The sequence below is a fragment of the Rhodofomes roseus genome (genome assembly GCF_022264815.1).
Source record: "Rhodofomes roseus strain CIRM-BRFM 1785 chromosome Unknown C8Q71scaffold_7, whole genome shotgun sequence".
Lineage (NCBI taxonomy): Eukaryota > Fungi > Basidiomycota > Agaricomycetes > Polyporales > Fomitopsidaceae > Rhodofomes > Rhodofomes roseus.
The window spans coordinates 361,361-383,643 of record NW_025952963.1 but is presented as its reverse complement, the minus strand read 5'-3'; the positions used below and the strand labels follow the sequence as shown (position 1 = coordinate 383,643).

The following is a 22,283-nucleotide window of genomic DNA, read 5'->3' as shown; positions in this document are numbered from 1 at the left end:
ACTTATCCCCCCAGTAGCTCCGACCACCATGGTCCCCATACGCCTCCGCGTCCCTGGCTGGACTCGGCAGCGTATCTCTCACCCCCTCGTCCCTTCCAGGAAGCTCCAGGAGGTTACTACTCCGATACACCTATTACCAGGCCGACTCGACCCCTACGTCCTCGTAGCAAGTCAGGTCGAGAGTCCAAGGCCTACTTCTCCGAGGCGGAATTGCCCCCGGTACCTCCTGTCCATCGGTACCAAGAGCCGCAGCATACTGAGCCCGAAGAGCGTACAGAGTCGCTGTACCAGCTCCGTCGGCGGTCGCAGTCCGTATATATCACGCGTCCCCCAAGCCAGGCAGAACTACAGGACCAAATCGAGCCTCCTCTCGCTGAGGTGTCGCCCACCAACGCGAGCGCAGAGGCCCTCACCACACCGCACACAGAGCCCAAGTCCGACACCGACACGGTGCACGACCTAGTCCGACAGTACATGTACGATGACCGGCAGTCGCACGGCTACATCTTCGACCAGTTCGCGAGCGACGTCTCGGATGCGCAGGACTCGCCCACCATCGACGCGCACATCCCCGAGCAGGCGCAATCGCAGCCGTCCGCGACGCCGCCGATGACGCCGGACGACACGCTCAGCCTGAGCAGCTCGAGCGCGCGCGGCCGCTCCGCCTCGCTCTCGCCGCGCTCCCCCATGCCGGACCTCCCGCGCGTCACGTCGCAGCCTGCCCTGCGTCCGAAGACTGTACATATCGATGACCACGCGGTCGTCGTGCAGCAGGAGGAGACACCCCTGACTGACGCGATACAGAGTGCTGACTTCCCGCTTCTGCGCTCGCGCTCGCGCTCGACCTCCCCCGTGTCGACTCCGCCTGGGCTCTTGGTCGACTCGCATGTACCGGAAACGGTAGAGATGGAGCCAGAACCGGAGCCGGAGCCGGAAACGGAGCCAGAACCACAACCACAACCACAACCACAACCAGAGCCAGAAATGGAGACGTCGACGCTGCGCAGGCGCACCTTGAGTGCGAGCAAGTTGCTTCGCCGGTCGTCCAGCACGGGCACTGGTGGTAGCCGCAGGAGAAGCAAGATAATGTCAGTGCACGAGTTTCTGGTGAAGAAGCCCTCGACTGGGAGCAACACGTCGAAGTCTAGTCGGCGTGCAGGTAAAGCACCTCCTCCTCCACAGCATGTGGACGCGTCTGTCTCTACAGAAACTGCACGTGTGTCTGTGGTCGTTACAGCGTCGTCCGTGCCCGTTCAGCCGCCGAAGCCACAGGCGAAGGCGGAGGCGAAGCCGCATGTTCAGGAGCATAAGCAAGCCAAGCTGCCTCCACCGACAGCTATGGTGACGCGCGCGAGGAACATCTCTAACAACCGCGACCGGGGTGCGGACAGCGATCCAGGACACGGTGGCAAAGGGTCGCGCTTCATCATGCACCGCCCGAAGAAGAGTCTCAGTCAGGTCAGCCTGGCGTTGACGACGCTTCCCAACCTGAACGCCGGGCCTCCCATGGCGCGTAGTGCGAACCCAAGCGTCGGAAGCGCGATGACGGGGGGCACTGGGTTTGGTTCAACCGCTGGCTTGAGTGGGGACGAGATGTCCACGCAGACACATGAGCTGACTCTTCTGCAGCCACCTCCTCATAGCGCCCCTCCGGTCCCAGTGTCGGTCCAGGCGATGCAGAATGCAGCGCCAGTAGCGGAGCCTCCTCGCAGGTCTGCGGATCAGGAAAGGCCTGCCGAGGCGCGTCAGCCAAAGGCATCTGAGAAGCCACCCTTGACCGAGCGCAGTGCGAGGCGGCTCTCGGGCTTCCCGGTGCTAGAGGAGAACAATTCTGTTGTGGAGAGGAAGCAGGAGACCAGCGAAGTGCGCCCTCGTGTTGCCGAACGGAGACCGACGCAGACATATGCGATACCGACAATTAGTAACACACGTCCACTCACCATCATCTCATCGCGGGCAGCGTCCCCAGAACAGGCCACTCCCGACAACTCCTTCCAGCTGCTGGAGCGTCCGCCGACTCCTCCGCGCTCGCAATCACGCAATGCTGTCCCTCCCATTCCTGCACTCGTCCCGCGCACGCCTTCACCTGACCGCCATCGTCCATCGTATCGCAATTCGCCACTCCCGCCTCCGCCACCAGACTCTCCGCAGTTTTATGTGTCGCCAATCCCTCCTGCCACGGACACCAGTATGATGCAGCCCGCGCCGCTTCCGCGCTCCCCTCCTCAACATTCTGAGCCGCCGACGCCGCTTCCTGCTCCTACGCCACGAGCCAAGTCCCCTGCGCCCCCCATACCTCACACTCATGCTCCGACCAGAGAGACTCGCGATGCTGTCCCGACGGTGATACGCAATGATGTCGCCACGGAGCGTACCGTACCTATGCGCTCTGGTACACCGCCAATGGAGGGCAGGCAGCGCAGGCGGGAGCCAACTAGGGAAGAACGCTCAGATTCGACGCCATACATGTTCGCGGTGCCGCAAATCCGCTCTCATCCTCCACCTGTCCCTCGACCCGAAATGTATACGGAGTCGCGGCCAAAGGCACTCGAGAGGCGACGCATAAGCACTGCGCAGATCTCTGGCCCAATACAGACGTCAACCCCGGCCGCTGAAGTACAGCAGCGCAATCTCACACCCGTGTCTCCGCCTGCTCAGTACAATCACCACAGGCCTCAGTCACCAGAGCCCGAGACGCCCTACCAGTATTCTTCCTACCCGCCTCATGACTACGCCAGAGCCCAGTCTCCTCCTCCGGTACCCGAGTTCCGCGCTCAGTCTCCGCCACCGAATGCATCTCACTCTCGCGTGCGATCTCCTCAGGCCACCTCCCGCGCGCAAACACCCGCTGGAAGAAAGGCATCCCGAGCGCGCTCTCCGCAATCTGCTCAGGACCATGGAACAGTGACCCGTGGACGGAGCTACGACCAGCTGCAAGGCTTCGGTTCGCTCACTAGGCAGGAGACGGCGCACAGTAGTACGCAGGGCTCGCAGTCCCACACCAGACACCATGACACCGCGCCAGCTACGCCTGTCCCGCACCATGCGACACCGTCACCGACAATGTCTGCCAACTCGCAGCCTCTGCAGCTGTACACGCGCACTGACAACTCGAATGAGCCCCGTCGCGCGCGGTCGTACCAGCCGCTAAGGGAGCAGCAGCAGCAGCAGGATCGGCGCCAGCAGCGGCTCCTGGGCAACCTGAGGTTCGACGAGTACGCCATACCGACGCGGGACCAGATCAAGCACGCTGGCTCGCTGTTCGTCGTTGCGCAGAACGGGCTGCGTGTGCAGTTCTCGGACCTGTTCAGGGAGAGGCGGACGGTCGTCTGTTTTATCAGGCATTTCTGGTACGTACACAGCACGCTTCCTCGGAGAGTCGCTTGACTGAACTGCGCTTTAGGTGTCCGGCAGATCAGGACTACATGTACTCTATCGTCAGGAACGTAAACGCTGAGGAGTTGAAGCGCGCTGGCATTGACCTTGTCATCGTTGGACTCGGTTCACCTGCCATGATCAAGTCTTATAGGCGTAAGTCGACTCTCTGACTTGGCCATGTACCATGCTGACATCGCATTCAGAGATCTTCCGCAGTCCGTTCCAAGTGTACACTGACCCGACTCTGCGTCTGCACGCCGCCTTCGGTATGACACGGCAGACCTCCGATTCAGGACCAGACGATGAGAGGGGCGAGTACATCCGTCATGGACCACTAGGTGGATTGGCCATGGTTGTCAAGAACGCGATCCGCGTGGGCATGCCCGTCTGGGAGAGGGGCGGCGACGTGACGCAGCTCGGCGGAGAATTCGTCTTCGGTCCTGGGTAAGCCTCCTTCTCTCCCGCCCGCGCCAAGCTAACCGTCACAACCCAGGTCTACCTGCATGTACGCACACCGCATGCGCACCACGCGCTCGCACGCGCCCATCCTGCACATCCTTTCCGTCGCAGGCTTCACCCCGGGCCTCCCAGGGATCGCCACGACCTCTCCCTCGTACATGTCTCAGGACTACGACGACGAGGCGTGGATGGAGGACCGCCGGCGGAGCTACGCACGCATGCAAGCTCGGCGCGAGAAGCGCATAGAAGCAAGCGGTGGCAGGGACAGGCAGCAGCAGCCGCAGCAATGGCACCGGCGCGAGGGTTCGCAGGACACTGCGGCGGGGTACGCGAGCGACGCGGGGAGCGGGAGCGCCAGCGGGTGCTGGGGGTCCTCGCCCAACGCTACCGGTGCGCCTACGAACATGAGTGAGGTGGTGCGCCTCGAGTCGCGCGGACGGTCGGAGAGGGGTGAACGGAAGGCGTACCTGAGTGCGCTCGATGCGAAGCGCGGAGGGCGGCGCGGGTTCATCGTCGCGAATCCGGACTTTGGCCCACCGACGCCGCTGTCGGACGAGGGCACGTATGGCGAGCATGGCTGGGAGGGCGATACGTCGGACTTGCCGTACATCGATGGGATCGGGCGTACACACGACGAGTCGTACAGGCTGACGCAGGAGGTGCTGGCGTATTCGTTTGGGAAGCAGTGAGTGAGCATGGACTTCGTCATTTACTTACGATAGATACGCAGGGATACGTAACTTATTCGCGTTGACGAGCTTTCGTGCTGTATTTTATGCTATGTAGCGTTACCTGTTATCATATCATCGTGCTGTCGTGCATCCACCGAACAAGCGTCTGACTTCAGTCCGACTGCCTCACCGGAAACGTGATGCAACTCAGAAAGGCGAGGTACCTACAAGTCCCAGGGCATTCGCTCTACCCACCGCCCCTGACCTCCTCTTCCACATCACATATCTCCTGCACACCCTCCCTGAAGAACACGACGTTGTACTCCACCAATCCCCTTCGCTGCTCCCACACTGCAGTGGGGATCAGCGCGAGGAGCGCCAAACGCCTCGTCACGACGTGGTACGTGAGTGTCGTGCCCGCGGGCACGCCCACCGCCGACGGCGCGAGAGTCGTAGACGCGCTCGGATAAAAGAGTGCCTTGGACTTGCCGTTGGCAGAGGGTGGCTGATCGAGTACGGGGGGAGGTGCGGGTGCGCCACGGTAGGAGAGGAGGGGGGAGCGGGGGACGGAACGTGTGCTGTGAGAGCCCGAACTGAGACGGGGAGATGCTGGGAGAGAGGAGGTGGGAGATGTGGTGAAGAGTGGCGGGGTTGGCGGTTTGTGGCGGGCAGGGCTTGCAGAGATAGATCTAGGGGAGAGCAGAGTGAGCATGTACAGATACGATTGTACGAAGAGACCGTACTTATACAATGATCCGAAAGAGTTCAGCATGAGAAGATAGTCATTACAGAGACTGTGCGTCGGCGCGTCGACGGGCGACGCATCTGTGGCCACATAAAGTCGTGAGTTAATGTCGAACAAGAATGCTTTCGACGACTGGGAATTCTGTTCGACGCCGGTCATGTCAGCGGCGCTCACTATGTCCGCATGTACACTCACAGTACAGAATACATTGAGCAGGTCTTCTAGATAGGGCAGAGATTCGATGGACTTGTGCAGCGTGCGTGAGAAAGCGTCATGCAGGGTATGGTCGTGTATGGACGTGAGATGGAAGTTGATGGGTATCATCTGCTCGTACTCCGGAGAGATGTCGCCGAGCTCGTCCAGGATGCGCTGTTGGGTGTATCGCCAGTTGTCTGGCGCGACTTCTTAGAACGTGATTAGGTTGAGGCGGAGATAGCACGCACCCATCCTGTACTCTTCGGATAGCGTGTCGGCCTTGTGCACGAAGACCTCCAAATTGATGCGAGGGCTCTCCTTGTAGGCAGCGATGACCATCTTGACGATCTTGGTTATGGAAGGTTGGTATAGATCCTGTACCTCAGTGAGTACAGCAGTATATGCTGACAAGAGTCCTGCGCACCTGAATGTCAATAACGAAGATGAGAGTAGCGAACTGGGACAGCGGGACATCCAGCGAGTCCAGATTCATATCTCCCGGGCAGTCCCATATTTCAAGAGGTATCACTGTGCTAATACGGTGATTGAGCGTGTCTGGGTGCGCATATAGTCGGGTACAGATGCACGCACTCGTAGGTATGCTTCGTAAGTCGGGTCGTGCGCTCGAGGTAGAACGTCTGCTTTGCGGGGAGATTTTTGAACAGTACCTCCTGGATGGACGTCTTGCCGCTCCTGCACGATGGAACAATGAACACCGTGCGTTCGAGCGCGAGGGACAGGAACGCACCTGCGCATGCCGAGGAGAAGGATCTTTGTGCGCATCACGTCGCTCTTGGGGCGACCATCTGTCTGTGAGGATGTCCTGGACGTTGAGCCATACTCGGGGCGCATGTCGTGGAGGGCGTTGAGGACGGTGGGGAGGACGTCGTGGCGGACGTCGAGGACACTCGGGACCGCGGCCGGGCTGGGGCGGGCCGCGCCGTCGTCGCGGAGATGTGCGAGTGGCGGATGCGGGCGCCTCAGGGTGTTTGACGTCTTAGCGGGATGTAGGAACCTCAAGAAGCACACACACGCACGTTCGTAGTCTTATTGGCTGCCTTGGTCCGTGTCTGACTATATCCCTCCCGTCATGCAGCCCGGCACACGACCGCCTTCTCTCCCCTCCTGCCATGAAGTTTGGCCGCAAAATCAGCGTGAGTCGTCCTCCCTGTTCGCACCGGCGAGCGAGCGCCCTGAGCAGTTGCACAGAATGACCTCTATAACGAGTGGAGACCGTTCTACATCAACTACAACCTACTCAAGAGAGAGCTGAAGGCGAGGCGCTGTTCGCAACATTCCTCATGGACGCCCATCAGCTTACTCGCTCGTTATAGGAACGCACAACCGCTCACGTATGGGCCGATGACGATGAGCGTGACTTCACCGCAATGCTGGAGAAGGAGCTAGACAAGATCCATGTCTTTCAGAAGTCTAAGGTGCGGCGTCTACGTGCGTCATCAAGTCGCCTCACGAATGCTTTCGCGCACAGACCTCCGAGCTATCAAGGCGGATAAAGGATGCAGAACGGGCCGTCAAACGTCTGGTCGCAACGGAGCATATCAATGGCGGACACCCTGAAGCCGGCCCTTCGTCTGACCCGGAAGGTCGCCAGCGAGAACCGACTTCTGTTCAAGACGCCGGCTCAGATGACGATGACACGGACGACGAGGAGAGTACAACCATGTCGGTGGATGCGTATGAAGATCAGTTCCTGGCGCTAGAAGAGGAGGTTGCTACACTCGTTGCGGACGTCCATGACCTCGCGCTGTACACGAAGCTCAATATCACTGGTTTCATGAAGATACTCAAGGTTTGTCGTGGTTGCAATGCCTCGCGGACCGGATCTCACTCAAATCACATTCATAGAAACACGATGTATGCGGCATGGTGTCTCATATCAACAGCTTGACCCGCTAACGTTCCAACCCCGCCTCCCACAGAAACAAACTACCCGTCCCTTGAAACCCACATTCATTCAAGACTATTTGGAGAAGCGACCGTTCTACAAGTACAACTGGGATGGCCTAATAGTCAAGCTCTCCAAGCTCTATGACCTCGTTCGCACCCGCGGTCACCCTGTTCAAGGAGACGCGAGTGCGGGCGGTAACCAGAGTGCATTCGTGCGTCAGACGACCAAGTATTGGGTGGGTATATGCGCTCGTATGTGGTCCAAAGGTCTTATCTGAGCGCGTGTCTCGCATCTAGGTACATCCAGACAACCTTGTCCACCTCAAGCTTGCGATTCTACGGCATTTGCCTGTACTAGGTGCGCAGCAGCGGTACTTCTGTGCCGTATGAAAGAAGATAGCTGACCATAGTCTTAGTGTTCAACCCTGATAAGGAATTTGAACAGAAAGACGCAGGTGAGCTAACCGCCTGGAGATGAGATACTCCCACAAGATGTCTGAAATGAATTTCCAGCTATCACCTCTATTTACTTTGATAACGAGGACCTTGACCTCTATCTCGGCCGTCTCGAGAAGACGGAAGGGGCGGAGGCAATTCGGCTGCGTTGGTACGGCGACACAGATGTCAAGACGGTTTGTTTTGCCTTCCCTAATCAACGCACCTATTGCTAACCATATATCACGGACATGTAGATCTTCGTCGAGCGGAAGACGCACCGGGAGGACTGGACGGGCGAGAAGTCGGTGAAGGCGCGGTTCCCAATCAAGGAGCATCTGGTGAACGCGTTTTTGCGAGGGGAATACACGATGGATGCGGAGTTTCAGGCGCTCGTGACGAAGGGGAAGAAGACGCAGCAGGAGGTAGACACGATGATCCAGCTTGCTAACGAGGTGCAATATGCAGCGTTGACCAAGAAACTCCAGCCGGGTGAGTACTGCGCCCTCGAGCACCAACTTTCTAGTGGGCGTGGGCGCTGACGTTCGGAATCATCAGTCATGCGTACGTTCTACAACCGCACGGCCTTCCAGCTTCCTGGCGACGCGCGCGTGCGCATCTCGCTCGACACCGAGCTCACGATGACCCGCGAGGACGACTGGGACGGGCGCATACGTTCCGGCGGTAACTGGCGCCGCACGGACATCGGCATTGACCACCCGTTCGACCAGCTGCCGCCCGAGGACAAGGAGCTCTTCAAGTATGGTGTGCTCGAGGTGAAGCTGCAGACGCAGTATGGTCAGGAGCCGCCAGAGTGGGTCACCGACCTGGTCTCGTCGCATTTGGTGGAGGCGGTCCCGAAGGTGAGCGGTTGCGTATGGGAGGCGGAAAAGTGGGAGGTAGCTAACGGCTGCGAGCGCAGTTCAGTAAATTCATCCATGGATGTGCTACTCTTCTCCCCCACCGCGTGGATCTGGTGCCCTTCTGGCTCCCCCAAAGTTCGTCTGACCAAACACTTGCTAGCCATTTCGATAGACTGACGCTGTTGTGAAGTGGAGACGGACATCCTCAAGCCAGACACCGGTGCGCTCACCATCGAGCGGCCGATGCAGTTGTCCTCGTCCAAGGGCACGTCTGAACAGTCTGCCGGTCGTAGATCGTCTGGTGTCACAACGCCGGAGGATATGCCTACAGCATATGCGGAGCCGGTGTCTGAGGGCGAGGAAGACGAGGCGATGGATCTTGCTCCAGGTACGTTTTATTGTGTGCCTACGCTATTCTATAGGCATGCTGACGGGCCCTTGTAGCAAGAGACGAGGTCAAGCGCACAGGCCTCAGCAGCAAGGACGTCGCCGCTGCCATCGCCTTCCGCGAGAAGTCTCTCAAGCAACAAGGCGACCCCGCGCAGCGCAAGAAACCGCCTCCCATCGTCGTGCGCGATCACGCGGTCGCGAGCGGAGCGGACGACCACGCGGATGAGGCGGACGACGAAGAGGAGGTCGACGAGCGCACGCCGTTCTTGCGCGGACGCAGGGCGTCGAAGCCCACGCTCGCGGAGCCGAGGCAGGACCGCGCGCTGTCGATCGACCCGCTCGCGCCGTCGTCGGCGTTTGACGAGACGCTGCGCGACCGCCTGCGCGAGGAGCAAAGGCAGAAGCAAGTGGACAAGGGAGTAGTGGACGACGAGGAGGACGAAGAAGACGAAGAGCCGGAGTCGGCGATAGCGGAGCGGAGTCAGGGTCAGGGTCAGGGTGATGATAGGATACTGGAGAGGAGCTGGGTCGCCCCGCCTGGCAAGCGGATCGCGGTCCCGGTGAGAGTCGAGCCGAAGGTATACTTTGCGGCAGAGCGGACGTTCCTCGTAAGTTTGCTCGCACCTTCCCGTAGACACACTCATACTAAAATGCCGCTCCAGAAATGGCTGCAATTTGCGATATACATCGGCACGATCGCGACGACGCTGCTCAACTTCATTCCGCCGGGCGACAAGGTCGGGCTCATCAGCGCAGGACTGTTCACGCTCGCGGCGCTCGTCGCGATCGCGTATTCAGCAGTGATCTTCGTGTACCGCGCGCTGAAGCTGCGCAAGCGGCACGCGGAGGGGCTCTACTACGACAAGTACGGGCCGACGCTTTTGTCGGTGTTTTTGATCGGCGCGCTGGGGGCGAACATCGTGTTGAGGCTGAGAGAGATGTCCGAATAGTCTAGCATGGCCGGGCCTGGACTTTGGATGGTGTAGTCGGCGTGTCAATTGACTTCCTTCTCGTGAACTCGCTGTCTGATCTTAGTCCTGTGCGGCTAGCTGTCTTCCTTTTCAGGTCCCCCACCACTCTCCCCGCGTGGAGCAGGAGACAAAGTTGGAACAGAGTGATGGGCCTGTCAATGGCCTGCGCGTGCTCCCACTGCACTGACGTGCGGCCTTTCTGCATACTCATACTGCCTCCCACTCCCGCGTCCTCAGCTCTTTCGTACAATGCCCCCTCCTGAAACCGAGCATATCCTTCTCGCGCCTCTTCGAGGTGGACATCCTCATGCTAATGCCGCCGGACCTCACAAGGATTGCGCGCGTCTGCAATGTGCATACTGCTCGAAACGGCAGACGGACGGTGTGATGATGAGAAGATGTGCTGCATGCAAATCAGACCAGTACTGTGTGCGTTCGGTCGTACCCATCAGCCTCTATGGATGTTGTGTACGTAACTGACATGCGTGTGTAGGACAAGCAGTGCCAAAAAGCCGCCTGGCCGGTCCACAAAGATATATGCAAAATGTATCAAGACTTCGGTGTTTCGCCCGAGACGCTCTCAAAAAAGGACAAGGAAGTTCTGGTGGCTCTTCGTGTGTTCCACCGCAAACACCTCCCCATTTTTGCACAAGCGGCCGGAAACTGCATTCGCCCTTACTACTATACGCCCCTGTGTGCGGATCCTCATGCCGCCTCGAAGGAACGCGAGGACGTCCTTGTCATCACCCTGAGGCCTCGACCCGACGCCCAGCACGGTGCACGGGCAGAGCCACGCTTCTATGTCACAGATGCGGAGCTCCAGACGGTGTCCTTTTTCCCCCAAGGCATGCGCGATGGGATGCGCTTGAGACTTCACACCTTGCAGCAGGAGCAGTCGAGGGTTCAGGGTCCGAGTATCTGCATGTTTGTCGTCTTCGCTCTGGCCGACACGCCGCATGCCCAACTCGCAATACTCGTGTTCCCGCTCAACGAAGAGTTTTTGGATAAATCGAACCTCATCCCGTGGAAAGAGTATCTCTTCTTCATGGTGAACGAGGGGATTCTGCACTCGAAGGTAGGAGAAGACAATCTGGTGCCTTCATTTTGCTGCATACTGACTTCTCCTTGCATGTATTTCATGAACCTGCCTTTCTCTCGTTCGATCACTCCGTGTTCTCTAAACCACAGTGAGCTGCATTCGTCGCTGTTACCGACGACCTCTTCTTCCAATCCCATCGCCGCTGCCTCGAGGGAAGGCATTGAAGACGTGCTCATCGTCGACTAGCAGGCGGGCTGGTGCAGGCTACAAGCGGCTGGAGATGTGAGTCTACGTCACGGGCACAAGGCCCGAGGGGGATATGTCACAGTTTCCACTGGATTGGCCCTTGGGTAAAGAAGATGGGGTTCAGGCCGAGGAGCATGAAGATACTACACGGACCACAGCATGATCGGCCACTGTACTGGATTTTCTATGTTATGTGCTTTCTCTTTGCTATTCTTTCATACTTCGCTGGATGCAAGTGGTTGTACGAGCTCAAAGAGTTACCAACGGCCCCTCGGTGGCAACGAACAATTTAACTACGGCTCTTCAAGCGACTCTCGACATGACATCGAGCATAGGCAACCCTTCTGAAAAAGAAGAAAAGCAGGTCCTAGTAGGAATCGAACCTACGTTACCGGAACTCACCAAGTTCACTTTATATCAGAATCCGATGTGATGACCGCTACACTATAGGACCACTGAGGCGACTCGCTAGCAAAATTACAGAGAATATATATATATCACAGTTAGAAATGGTCGGGACCTAAGTAAGTAAGGGAAAAGCAAGGGTTCATAATGATACAGCCTAGAGACCCAAGAGGCAGCACGTAGAGGGCTCAAGGCGTTATGCCATCTGAATGATCACGAATTCCCGATGCAAGTTGGCAACAGTTGAGCGAACCTGGAGCGAACTGCTCGCGGGATTGCAGGGGCGCAACAATATTATCCGATAGTGTTGGTGCTTCTTCAATTAAGCAGCTTCTGCCGGCGCCCTGAGGCGGGCGCTAGACGCGACCTGGCCTTGTTTAGAGTGACGGCTTTGGACTGTCTTGTTCTCTGGGACAATAAGTTGTCTCTGCCCTCCGCGCCCTATCCCCCACTGTCGTTCTGGTCTTATGGGCGCCGCGCTTTGCTGCTGCTCTGACCCCGTCGATCTGGACGGCGAGGTCGACCTCTACCACTTCGACCTCCTCCGCGCCGTCGGCAAGGGCGCCTTTGGCAAGGTACGTCTCTATCCCCGCGCCGTGCTGGCACTGCGACTGACCGCGTTCGCGCCTCAGGTCCGCGTCGTTGAGCACAAGAAGACGAAGAAAATATATGCCCTCAAGTACATCGAGAAGGCAAAGTGCATCAAGCAGAAAGCGGTCGCGAACATCATACAGGAGCGGAGATTACTAGAGGAGGTGCGTGTCCACCCGGCCATCTCAGCTTCTGCTGACCACCAGCCAGATTGACCACCCGTTTGTGGTCAATTTGAGATATGCCTTCCAGGACGACGAGAATTGTTTCTTCGTGCTGGACCTCATGTTAGGGGGTGACCTCCGATGTATGTGGTTTCGCGAATCGTCATTGCTCCTTCTCATGGTGGTTTCCAGTCCATCTGGATCGACTGGGTCGTATTCCAGAGGACATCGTGCGGTTCTGGACAGCAGAGCTGTCGTCTGCGCTCTCGTACCTCCATAGACAACGTATCGTCCACAGGTGCGTACCCCTCTTTCACAGGCACCCCACAGGCACCCAACATCTAACCATCTTCGGACAGAGATATGAAGCCCGACAACGTGTTACTCGACTCCATGGGGCACGTCCACATAACGGACTTCAACGTCGCCATTCACTACTCCGAACGACGCTTGCATACAAGCGTGGCCGGGAGTATGGCTTATATGGCACCCGAGGTCATTGGACATAAGGGCTACACCTGGTATGTCGACTGGTGGAGTCTCGGCGTCGTCGCATGGGAACTGCTGTTCCACAAACGGCCGTTCGACGGGCGCACCTCCGAGAAGATGAAGCACTCCATCATGAAGGACGCTCTCCGGCTCCCCAGCAAAGCCAATGAACTCTGCAGCGCAGAGGGTCAGGATGCCCTACGCGGGGTACGTTCCTATCACGCCACCCCCTGTTGCCACTGCCGTTGCCGTCAGTACTGACATATGCGCCGGCAGTTCCTCGACAGGAATCCTAAGACGCGTTTGGGGTGTAAAGGCAAGGGCCGTGACATTCCCGACATCAGGGTGCACCCGTGGTTTGCGACCATCGACTGGGACGCGCTCGAGCAAAAGGACGCACAGCCTCCTTTCGTCCCTGATGTACGTCTCCACCGCGTACACAGCCGGTCACCGGAACGCTGACAATCTCCATCACAGATCAGCAAGGCCAATTTTGACGTGTCGCACGAGCTGGATGAGTTTCTGATGGTCGAGAAACCACTCACACATTCGAAGCGCAAGGCGCATCCTGACCTCGAGAAGATGAAGCCCGAGCTGCGGCAGCTTGAAGAGCAGTGCGTATAGCGAGTCGACCTTTGCTCCCCGTGTAGCTCACACGTCTTGCGCGTGCAGGTTCACAGTATACGACTTCACGAAGAACCGGCGAATGTCGTATTACCCACATAACCAACCGATCACGAGTGCAGGGCACGAAGAAGATGCAGAGCCCATCCAGGTCGCTCAGTCAGCAACGAACACTGTGCAGCCAACGGCGACCATCGTCGAGCGATCGCGGCCGGGGACCCCCTATGAGGAACAATCAGGGCGCGAGACGCCAGATCCCATGCCTTCAGTCGCATTGACCTCTGAACGCCATCCATCGCAATAGCCATGGTCCGGCGTCTTGTCTTCCTCATTCACTCCATCAGCTGGTCCTGTCGTTGCTGCCCGGTGCCAGGCGCGCGCTCCACCTTGTCTACTGTCTCGCACGCACGGTCGGACATTGTCTATTGCTCTTCGCTGTTGTATCATAGCCCGTTCTCGTCATCGTCGTGGTTACCCGGCTTGCTGGCTTAGCCTGCCTCATTGCGCCCAGCACTCCAATCTCGGGACTTGGATACTTTGTACTCGGCGGCACGCCCACACTACCCACTGTATCATCACCATGCGCATCTCATCTTGCAACCCGGTTGTCTATGCTTTGTTCTCTGTCTTGGGCATGCTTGCTTCGTTGCTTCGCTGCATTCTCCGTCGACTTCTCGTGGTTCGGATCCGGATACAGTTTGCTTGGGATTACATCGTACTCTATCAGCATAGGCATAATACTCGGCGTAATCACACACTCGAAACAAGGGATACCTTTTCGGTGCGAGCAAACTGCGTCATAGCGTATCGTGTCTGGGAGAATGATGGTAGGTGCTCTCGTTGCGCATGCCGCGCGTGAGCATGAGCAGCAAGTTCTCAATCCGTGCTTGCCGGTCCTGCGAGAGATAGTCAGCCCTTGTAAACTACCGCCATCGGCAGCGGTTGTACAAGGCCAAGCCGCCGACGGACAGCGACTGCACCCACGCACCTGCAGCTCCTTCATTTCGTCCTTGAGTTTGTTCACGGGCAGGGCCTTCACATCTTCTACCATGGCTTCCAGCTTGCGAACGCCGGCATCCATCCCGGCCGCGGCAGAGCTTACACGATCCATCTGGCTCGCGGACCCGTTAGACCGGAGATTGTACAGCCTGCTCAGCGGGCTGCGCGGCCCGAACGTCTGCACCTCGCCAGAGCCTGACGCTTGCAGTGTGGGTAAGGTCGTCTTGCGCGGGCGTGGCGAAACACTAGGTGAGACGCCTTCGCGATGGCTGCGACTCCTGCCCAAGGGCGGCGACCGTGGTAGGCTAGTGCGCCGCCTCTGTCGCGGAGTCTCCGGCTGTTGGTGTGCCGTTGATGGACGCGAAGGGCGCGTCGGAGAGGCCGGCAGAGGGCGCAGGCTGTCGCGCGAAGGGAAAGAGAGCAGCGCCTCCCCGGGCGCCGCTGCGCGCTCGGGTTCGTGCTCGTCATCTGAGTCGAAGAGGTCGGTCTCATTCGAGACTTCGACGTCGAAGATAGCGTCGTAGATGTCGGCGGATCCCGACCCAAGCAGGTCGAACAAGGGTATCTTCTTCACATTGCGCGTGAGACGTGAGTAGAAGCTGCTCTGGTCGGCGCCGTTCTCCCGCCATGTCTGACTGGGGACAAGGTATCTCTCGTAGAGACTGATGATGATCAAGAACGGGAAGGACTGCTGCGCGTGAGCTGGAGATCAGCTTACGAGACAGAAGATCATACCGTCACTTTGATCAGGAAGACATTGACGGAGTGCAACGTTCGCGGAGAGACGACAAAGCTCATCGGCCAAAGGATCGCGAATGCGAGTAGATTGAACGGCGGCTGGTAACTGAAGAGCGCATCTGACTTGACACTGAGGTCTGGAAATCATTATAGGTTCCACTGCAAGACATCATCGTACGCACCCTTCAATCGTTGAGATTGCGTATTGAAACAGGTACTGACTCAGGTTAGCTTTGATGTTGTGCGGAAGAGGGATACCCTCACCTCCTGTTTGGCATTCTACGAGAAATGGGTCAATTCAGCTTCGCAGTCTGCCACGCGTGTCAACACCTACTGCGTCAATCTGTGCGAACGTGTTGCTGAGAATAGATATCAAAACTGGATTGATGGGGGGTAAGCTCATGCAGACGGTCACAGTCGATTGACGTACTCGTGAGTAAGAGCGTATTTGACAGTGCAGCGAACATGGTCATAAGGATCGGTCCGAATATTGGATGGAAACTTGATGCTTGTGCGAAGCTAAGGTATGTGTTGCCAAACCAAATCTGAACCATGAGCCAGGTGATAGCCTTGACACTCCATGCGTCCTCAGCTTCAGTACACAGTCAGCAGGAGTATTGTGAAAACAACCAAGGAAGGAACAAGTTACCTAGACTGTGGAGCGTAAAGAGCAGCCCTGAGAAGCATATCGCTGCGATGCCGACGAAGAAAATGAAGTCTACGATCATCGCACGCAGGGCTCTATTTGAAGGTTAGTGCAAGGGCGTGAAAAGGAGGAGGCTGTCTTACAATACTACCACGTTATTTGAGACGGCGAAGAATGCGAGGCTATAATGGCCATCAGCAAAGACGAAGCAAGCGTATGACGTTGACTGCGGCTTACCGAGGGAATAGGATACATGCACCACAAGCCAAGATATCGAATCCCATTTCAGATGCATCCACTGCACGAATGAGACATGAATGCATGTCGAGACCAGCGTAGTCTGCAACATACCGTCATGATGGACGAGGCCTTTGATCCGGAAGCCGAGATACACAATAAATAGTACCACAAATGATGTGTCAAAGACGTTCCACAACTAGAGCATAGTTCAAGCGCATATAGTCACCACAATAGATGCATGAAACGTACGCTTGCCATATAAACTGGCACGAAAGCAGTGAGTATCGACCATGCGTATCCGTTAGACCAACTACTCACTTCCCCATCCGTATTCTTTCGAGGCTGTGTACTCCTCCAGTGTGAACGCTGCAGCAAACATAATGAATACTATCTCGAAGCCATTCATCCCGCCTACTTCGCGATCTAAAGTAAATTGTCATTATATGCGCGTATACGCGTCGGAAAGACTTCTACGACTCACTCGAAAGACATAGGAGGAAGGTTGTCAGTAGCAAAGCGAAGTTCAGGAATTCGAGGATGGCGCCGTATCTGGGTACGCGTAACCGGTAGTGATCGAGGAAAGGTGCCTTGCGGTAGTCGTACATTTCGATAGCACGCGGCTTGTAGTTGTCAGCGAGAACAGAATGAGTTGACGCCATGGAGAATATGACCCGTCCTGAGTAGATGTCGTTGACTACTGTTTGCACCACCGGCGAGGACAAGAAGGCCTTGGCCTCCGTGGATATTGCGAGCTGAGCCTTATATGAGACATAGCATGTCATGTCAGAGGAGCAGTAGACTGACCTCAAGGGCGCATTGCGGATCGTCCTGCTCGTCGGTCCCCATTATTGATTTTACTTCCTGCACCACGTCTGGCGGGGCACCTGCCAACGGGCTCCACGTAGCCGTCAAAGCAGCGACTAGTCGCATCTTGGTCGAGGCGAATGTTCCAAGCAATTTCATAGCGAGAATCTCGCATAGGCTTGCTCTAGAGTACATGACTCCAGAGTAGGCGAGGTCCTCTGCAGCTTCTGAAAGGAAGTGGGCACGGACCACGAAACACACATACACCACTGCCATGTTATCCAGCTTGGCGTACTTAAAGACCAGCGGGCGCACAACGGCGAAGTTGATGTCGGATGCGGTGAGCTGACTAGTGGTGAATCAGCGGCACTCGTCATGGTCAGACATAAGAAGGGACGTACTCCCAGCTCAATGCCGTGTCTGCATAGTGGCGAGATATGCATTCAGATAGATGCACACGAGGGTCTAGTACTACGCACCGATGTCTTTCTGAGGTACCGGTTAGCTCATGCGACAATCCTCTGGAGTGCACTCACTTCCACGTCGCGCCTGATGGCAGGTATGAGCGGAAATACCTTGACGGCTGCAAGCATTTCTGGGGTGGGACCGAGCAGCGAACTTGTTTGCTCCTCGTCCATGGTGCTCTCCGGAGGGCCTTCGGGTATTCAACTTCCAGTGAGATGGTCCGACGCAGGAGTTGGGTATCCGAGTAGCTATATGAGACTGAGCACAAGAACAGTCGAGCAGGTCCCAACCAAAAGTCGACGGCGGGCCATGTATCCCCGCAGTGTGCCTGCGGCCGAGCCACGGCGCGATGGTAGTCGCGAGTCGCGACAGCGGGTCCAGTGCGTCAGACCACGTGACGGCCCTTAGACCCAAGTTACCGAATCGACCGATCGAATCCTGTTGGTGTTAACGTGTTCACGAACTTTGAGTCTGCACGACTCTCAAATTCCTCATCGACATCCCTTGCCTTCGTGTTAGCAGTCGAGCATGTCCGCTGGGTGGGCCATTTTTGATTCCCTGTTCTCATCTATGTATCTGGTTTTTCACAATTGTCGCCGACTTCGCCGCAATCCTGCGTAAATTGACTGCCACCTCCACAGATTGGCTGTTGTCAGCCTGTCGAGAATACCCACCCTGCGTGAGCTGTACAAGGCGTCAGCTCTTGGGGCGATCGAGCAACGATACCAGCCACAGGATGCATACTTGGACAGGGTGTCTTTGTAGTGGGTAATTTCGCCTTCGAGCCATGCACATCGGGCTCTGTCCGACGAACAATGCTAGCCAGGGAGACATCACAAAACTTGATGTAGATGCTATTGTCAACGCAGCAAACCATTCTCTACTAGGTACGCTCGATCTTACGATGGCTTCAGCGTTTCGTGTAGGACTGACCACACTGGAGGCGGCGGCGGAGGTGAGTACATAACCGTGCTCTGTATCCCCTCGATGCCAGCGAGATAATGCAGTCGATGGCGCCATCCATGCCGCGGCGGGATTCGGACTGCTGGACGAATGTGAATGACGTTCACGCTCATGAAAAGTCATGCTTCGATTTACTATCAACACACAGGCCGTACTCTGAACGGTTGCGAAACGGGGAACTCGAAGATTACGAAAGGTTATGATCTACCTGCGTGCGTAAAATCTCTGCTGATCAAGTGAGACGTCCTCAAGGAAGCTATACAGCAAGCATGTCATACATACTGTGGGACCAATCTACTCTCGCTCCGACTCGGACACAGAGGAGACGGCGCAGCAGTTGCAATCGTGCTACAAGACGAGCTTGCAGATAGCAGTGAAGAACTCTCTCAGACACGTCGTGAGTGTTGCCCTAGACGTTAGGACACGATTTGTCCATCTGAGCGCCGGGGACCCGCAGGCTTTTCCTTCAGTCTCTACTGGCATCTACGGATATCCGATCGTAGACGCCACCCACATCGCTCTGGATACTGTCAGGCAGTTCTTAGATTCAGAGAGTGGTAAAATCGTACGTTAAGCTGCCCAATCATGGCACTCTAGGCGGCTGACAGGACTTCACAGCTGGAGCGCGTCATCTTCGTTGTTTGGAGCGACAAGGATAAGGGTGTCTACGAGTACGTCCCCCGCCGTATCAGCGCAGTGCGATTCTGATAGTTGCGCGTCATTCAGGGATCTGATTCCTCAGTACTTCCCTGCGTCTGAGCAAGAATGACTGCCTAGGAAACATGCCCTGTGATACGGCCTCTTTGCCAAATGCATGCAGATGCCCTGTAAGGCTGTTTCTGGGACTCAAATGACTGTATCCGACTGTGCATATACGCTCATCCTCATTCTAATCGTACTCCCATCCTTGCGCTGCAAGCCTCGTGGCCCTGAGCCTGTGGCGTTGTACCCCGCATGCACCCACACGCAGCAACAATATATGATCCTTGCTTTCTCCGATAGGTTTTGCTGCTTTGAATCCGAGCTCAAGGGTCTCTTGCAATGTCTGTTACTCTCGACCCGGATCAATGGCGGGAGCCACGGGCCGCGAAACTTGTTATGTCTCCCCGCATGACCTGCGGAGCAGCCAACCATCGGTCTACCCGCTTCTTCACGTGCGAGGGTCTGTGGCGAACCTACCGCCTCGGAGTCAATTCCGAGTCTTGGACTCTTGGTGTCTCACAGCATACCTATTACATAGGTCCTGTGATCCAGAGTAACCTATGGCTCACTGGTGCTCGATCCTCCCTTGGTGATAACGCTTGTGCCTGGAGTCTCGCCCGAAAATGGCGTATATAACGTCGAGGATGCGTTCTCGTGTGACAATTGAGCGGCTTCGTTCCATACAGCCAACGAGGTTCATCGCTCTGCCATGGGACGGGCGTACAACATCTTCATTGCCCTGTTCTGCTCTATAGGTGCGTTTCTTGGAACTTCGGATAAATAGCATGGACGCAGTCTGACTACACGGACAGGTTCATTCCTCTTCGGGTACGCGGGAATCCATACTACATTGATATCTAGGCTAAGCGGATGCGCCCACAATGTGAACGTACAGCTATGACAGGTGAAGAATCCGAACCCGCTCGCCGTGTCAGCGACTGATTATTACGGCAATGTAGCGGGATTATTGCATCCGTTATCACGTTCAGTCAATTCGAGGACTTCGTTCATGACCCAGCAAAATATAGCAGTCTTTCCGGAGCCGTAGTTTCTACCTTCACAGGTACGACAGAATATAGTGAATGACGCATGAGCCTGATACTGAAGTGCATGCAGGCGGATGTTTCTTTGGATGTATGATAGCAGGGTGGTACGTCATATCATTATGTGTTCCGGACCACGGCGCCTCAGGTTTGCGCCGTATTCCAGGACGAGCGACAAGTTTGGAAGAAAGCGTAGTATCCAGGTGATTCATTATACGTCTACGCTCAACGGTCCTGTTTAAATGCCCTCTTGTTCAGCTAGGCGCTCTGATCGACCTATGGGGATGTGCCATGCAAGCCGGAGCGAATAATCTGGCCTGCATGTTGATAGGTCGTATCGTCGCAGGCTTCGCCATAGGGTGCGTATAGCTTGGAAGACTGAACGCTGATTCTCCTGACGACTCTGCGACTGCAGGATCTTGTCGATGTCTGTACCTCTATACAATGTCAGGTGTCTCGAACTCCTCGCGGAAGCACGTTCTGATACGGCCTTAGACGGAGATCGCCCCGCCGAAAATCCGTGGTTTTATCGTCGGTCTGGCTCAGCAGATGATCGGCATCGGGTTCATTGTAGCGAATTGGGTAGGTGTCGCACTATCGAAGCACCAGTGCGTGCCAACGGAGCATGCATCTGACCCCAGCCTCCTGATAGGTTGGCTACGGCTGCCAATACCTCGACGGCTACGGAAGCTGGAGGCTTGCGCTGGGTCTACAGGTCAGCCATAAGTGCCGTCCATGTCGCGCAGCGATAGTAATGCCTTGACATAGCTCATTCCTGCCTTCATGCTCCTTGTCGGCATCCAATTTTTGCCGTACTCTCCTGTGAGTCACAGACGCCCATGCCGGCCGGGACCATACGCTGACTTTCCGTAGCGGTGGCTTCTTGAGCAATTGCGCGACGACGAGGCACGGGCAGTCGTTTACAAGCTGCACGGGGTAGACACTGCGGAGAAGAAAGAGTCCGCCGATGCCGAGTTCATTGACATGCAACTCACCATCAGGGCGGAAACGACAACGAGGTCTCGACGACTGAGTGACCTGTGGGAGACGCCGGCGATGCTCAAGCGTACACTGGTCGCCGTAGGAGTGCAGGTTTTTGGACAGTTCTCTGGTATCAATGGTGGGTTCTCTCTGCCTGTGACCGTGCTTATACACTCAGAACCCAAAATGTTGCAGTCATCAACTATTTTGGGCCTTCGATGTATCAGTCGCTCGGCTTGAGCCCCGGCCAATCTTTGCTCATCCAGGGCATCTACGGTGCCGTAGGACCTATTACCAACTTTATGTCTGTCAATCTGCTCAGCACCTCTGCAGTCACTGAACGGGTTTTCGCAGATTCATTACATGCATCCTCGACAGGGTCGGACGAAAGAAACCGCTGATGTTCGGCGCAGCTGGCTTCGTCGCAACTTATTCCGTGTTAACAGCGATCGTCGCATCTTTTCCGCCGGGAACATCGGATAACCATCCTGCCCAGCGTGCTGGAATCGCCGTGATCTTCTTGACGAGCATCCTCTTCTCACTGAGCTTTGGGCCCATTAGCTGGGTACTAACATCTGAGGTGCGTCGATGATCGTGTTTCTGTTGGGCTCCATTGATGGAGGCCACCGTGGTGACTGTGCGGTTAGGTATTCCCGACCAAGACTCGATCCATCGGCACATCAGTCGCGGTGTGCGCGAATTGGGCATTTAATGTGCTGTTCTCTCAGGCAAGTCATCTTCATTGCGAAGTTGTACTTACAATTTTCATGACCTGTATTAGGTGTCTAACATGGCGATCGAGGGTGTGGGCTGGAGGTATTACTTGCTGTTCATTCTCCTCAACCTCGTCGACTTCTGCTTGATCGCACTCTTCTTCCCTGAGACGAGAGGTGCATTTAGTCTCATCGTTTTCACACATGCATTGACGAGGTTAAACAACAGGGAAATCGTTGGAGCAAATGGCTGAAGTCTTCGGTGATGATATTGACCCTCACGAGGTGTTGGGACACCATCCCAATGCTAAAGAGAAGCTGGATGACGACGGGACGCATAAAGAAACGTGAAGAATTCTTTACATTCCTCCACCCTTTTTGAGGGCATGTTGTGTCCCAATCCACGTAATGTCAAT

The 22,283-nt window shown here is 56.3% G+C and overlaps 9 protein-coding genes and 1 non-coding gene across 10 annotated transcripts; 6 read left to right on the top strand and 4 right to left on the bottom strand.

The window, feature by feature from the left end:
- The first annotated feature begins 640 nt into the window (after positions 1 to 640).
- Positions 641 to 3,451, top strand: C8Q71DRAFT_524274 (uncharacterized protein). The gene has a single exon (XM_047919122.1). The coding sequence runs from the start codon at positions 688 to 690 to the stop codon at positions 3,385 to 3,387; it is 2,700 nt and encodes an 899-aa protein (XP_047780255.1). The 5' UTR covers positions 641 to 687; the 3' UTR covers positions 3,388 to 3,451.
- A 339-nt stretch (positions 3,452 to 3,790) lies between these two features.
- C8Q71DRAFT_524317 (uncharacterized protein) lies at positions 3,791 to 4,673 on the bottom strand. Its single transcript, XM_047919123.1, has 3 exons — positions 4,466 to 4,673; positions 4,305 to 4,414; positions 3,791 to 4,233 (listed from the first exon to the last, which is right to left on the bottom strand). The coding sequence occupies exons 1-3, from the start codon at positions 4,544 to 4,546 to the stop codon at positions 3,861 to 3,863; spliced, it is 564 nt and encodes a 187-aa protein (XP_047780254.1). The 5' UTR covers positions 4,547 to 4,673; the 3' UTR covers positions 3,791 to 3,860.
- C8Q71DRAFT_750561 (Gtr1/RagA G protein conserved region-domain-containing protein) lies at positions 4,304 to 6,421 on the bottom strand. Its single transcript, XM_047923278.1, has 8 exons — positions 6,197 to 6,421; positions 6,040 to 6,141; positions 5,873 to 5,981; positions 5,697 to 5,823; positions 5,449 to 5,645; positions 5,252 to 5,394; positions 4,555 to 5,197; positions 4,304 to 4,499 (listed from the first exon to the last, which is right to left on the bottom strand). Exons 1-7 carry the CDS (start codon positions 6,298 to 6,300, stop codon positions 4,756 to 4,758), a joined length of 1,224 nt encoding a protein of 407 aa, XP_047780253.1. The 5' UTR covers positions 6,301 to 6,421; the 3' UTR covers positions 4,304 to 4,499; positions 4,555 to 4,755.
- A 71-nt stretch (positions 6,422 to 6,492) lies between these two features.
- Positions 6,493 to 10,129, top strand: C8Q71DRAFT_524224 (SPX-domain-containing protein). Its single transcript, XM_047919120.1, has 15 exons — positions 6,493 to 6,602; positions 6,658 to 6,723; positions 6,783 to 6,884; positions 6,938 to 7,258; positions 7,315 to 7,323; positions 7,389 to 7,592; positions 7,654 to 7,714; positions 7,773 to 7,811; positions 7,870 to 7,988; positions 8,049 to 8,283; positions 8,350 to 8,654; positions 8,714 to 8,789; positions 8,845 to 9,042; positions 9,099 to 9,652; positions 9,707 to 10,129. Exons 1-15 carry the CDS (start codon positions 6,579 to 6,581, stop codon positions 9,992 to 9,994), a joined length of 2,601 nt encoding a protein of 866 aa, XP_047780252.1. The 5' UTR covers positions 6,493 to 6,578; the 3' UTR covers positions 9,995 to 10,129.
- Positions 10,130 to 11,753, top strand: C8Q71DRAFT_524267 (uncharacterized protein). Its single transcript, XM_047919121.1, has 2 exons — positions 10,130 to 10,444; positions 10,509 to 11,753. Exons 1-2 carry the CDS (start codon positions 10,265 to 10,267, stop codon positions 11,298 to 11,300), a joined length of 972 nt encoding a protein of 323 aa, XP_047780251.1. The 5' UTR covers positions 10,130 to 10,264; the 3' UTR covers positions 11,301 to 11,753.
- Positions 11,663 to 11,754, bottom strand: C8Q71DRAFT_t51. The gene has a single exon. It is a non-coding gene; the product is annotated as a tRNA-Gln (tRNA).
- A 310-nt stretch (positions 11,755 to 12,064) lies between these two features.
- C8Q71DRAFT_523877 (kinase-like protein) lies at positions 12,065 to 14,136 on the top strand. The gene is made up of 8 exons (XM_047919119.1): positions 12,065 to 12,280; positions 12,338 to 12,460; positions 12,507 to 12,603; positions 12,653 to 12,758; positions 12,820 to 13,156; positions 13,226 to 13,369; positions 13,427 to 13,563; positions 13,622 to 14,136. Exons 1-8 carry the CDS (start codon positions 12,173 to 12,175, stop codon positions 13,875 to 13,877), a joined length of 1,308 nt encoding a protein of 435 aa, XP_047780250.1. The 5' UTR covers positions 12,065 to 12,172; the 3' UTR covers positions 13,878 to 14,136.
- A 234-nt stretch (positions 14,137 to 14,370) lies between these two features.
- C8Q71DRAFT_895893 (uncharacterized protein) lies at positions 14,371 to 17,806 on the bottom strand (the record flags this gene model as incomplete). The annotated part of the gene is made up of 18 exons (XM_047928736.1): positions 17,537 to 17,806; positions 17,480 to 17,489; positions 17,402 to 17,420; positions 17,001 to 17,349; positions 16,678 to 16,948; positions 16,515 to 16,619; positions 16,446 to 16,459; positions 16,308 to 16,392; positions 16,194 to 16,254; positions 16,100 to 16,138; positions 15,960 to 16,051; positions 15,741 to 15,902; positions 15,645 to 15,688; positions 15,575 to 15,589; positions 15,493 to 15,527; positions 15,308 to 15,440; positions 14,562 to 15,260; positions 14,371 to 14,469 (listed from the first exon to the last, which is right to left on the bottom strand). Exons 1-18 carry the CDS (start codon positions 17,636 to 17,638, stop codon positions 14,371 to 14,373), a joined length of 2,334 nt encoding a protein of 777 aa, XP_047780249.1. The 5' UTR covers positions 17,639 to 17,806.
- Positions 17,807 to 17,993: 187 nt separating this feature from the next.
- Positions 17,994 to 19,691, top strand: C8Q71DRAFT_895881 (A1pp-domain-containing protein; the record flags this gene model as incomplete). The annotated part of the gene is made up of 9 exons (XM_047928735.1): positions 17,994 to 18,037; positions 18,122 to 18,229; positions 18,288 to 18,352; positions 18,464 to 18,520; positions 18,577 to 18,640; positions 18,693 to 18,825; positions 18,886 to 18,993; positions 19,047 to 19,099; positions 19,155 to 19,691. The coding sequence occupies 9 exons, from the start codon at positions 17,994 to 17,996 to the stop codon at positions 19,195 to 19,197; spliced, it is 675 nt and encodes a 224-aa protein (XP_047780248.1). The 3' UTR covers positions 19,198 to 19,691.
- Positions 19,692 to 19,839: 148 nt separating this feature from the next.
- Positions 19,840 to 22,218, top strand: C8Q71DRAFT_704736 (general substrate transporter; the record flags this gene model as incomplete). Its single annotated transcript, XM_047920405.1, has 15 exons — positions 19,840 to 19,889; positions 20,090 to 20,193; positions 20,247 to 20,280; positions 20,340 to 20,376; positions 20,432 to 20,532; positions 20,589 to 20,619; positions 20,669 to 20,755; positions 20,826 to 20,888; positions 20,942 to 20,995; positions 21,047 to 21,293; positions 21,350 to 21,458; positions 21,509 to 21,734; positions 21,802 to 21,903; positions 21,957 to 22,044; positions 22,097 to 22,218. The coding sequence occupies 15 exons, from the start codon at positions 19,840 to 19,842 to the stop codon at positions 22,216 to 22,218; spliced, it is 1,455 nt and encodes a 484-aa protein (XP_047780247.1).
- Positions 22,219 to 22,283: the final 65 nt, after the last annotated feature.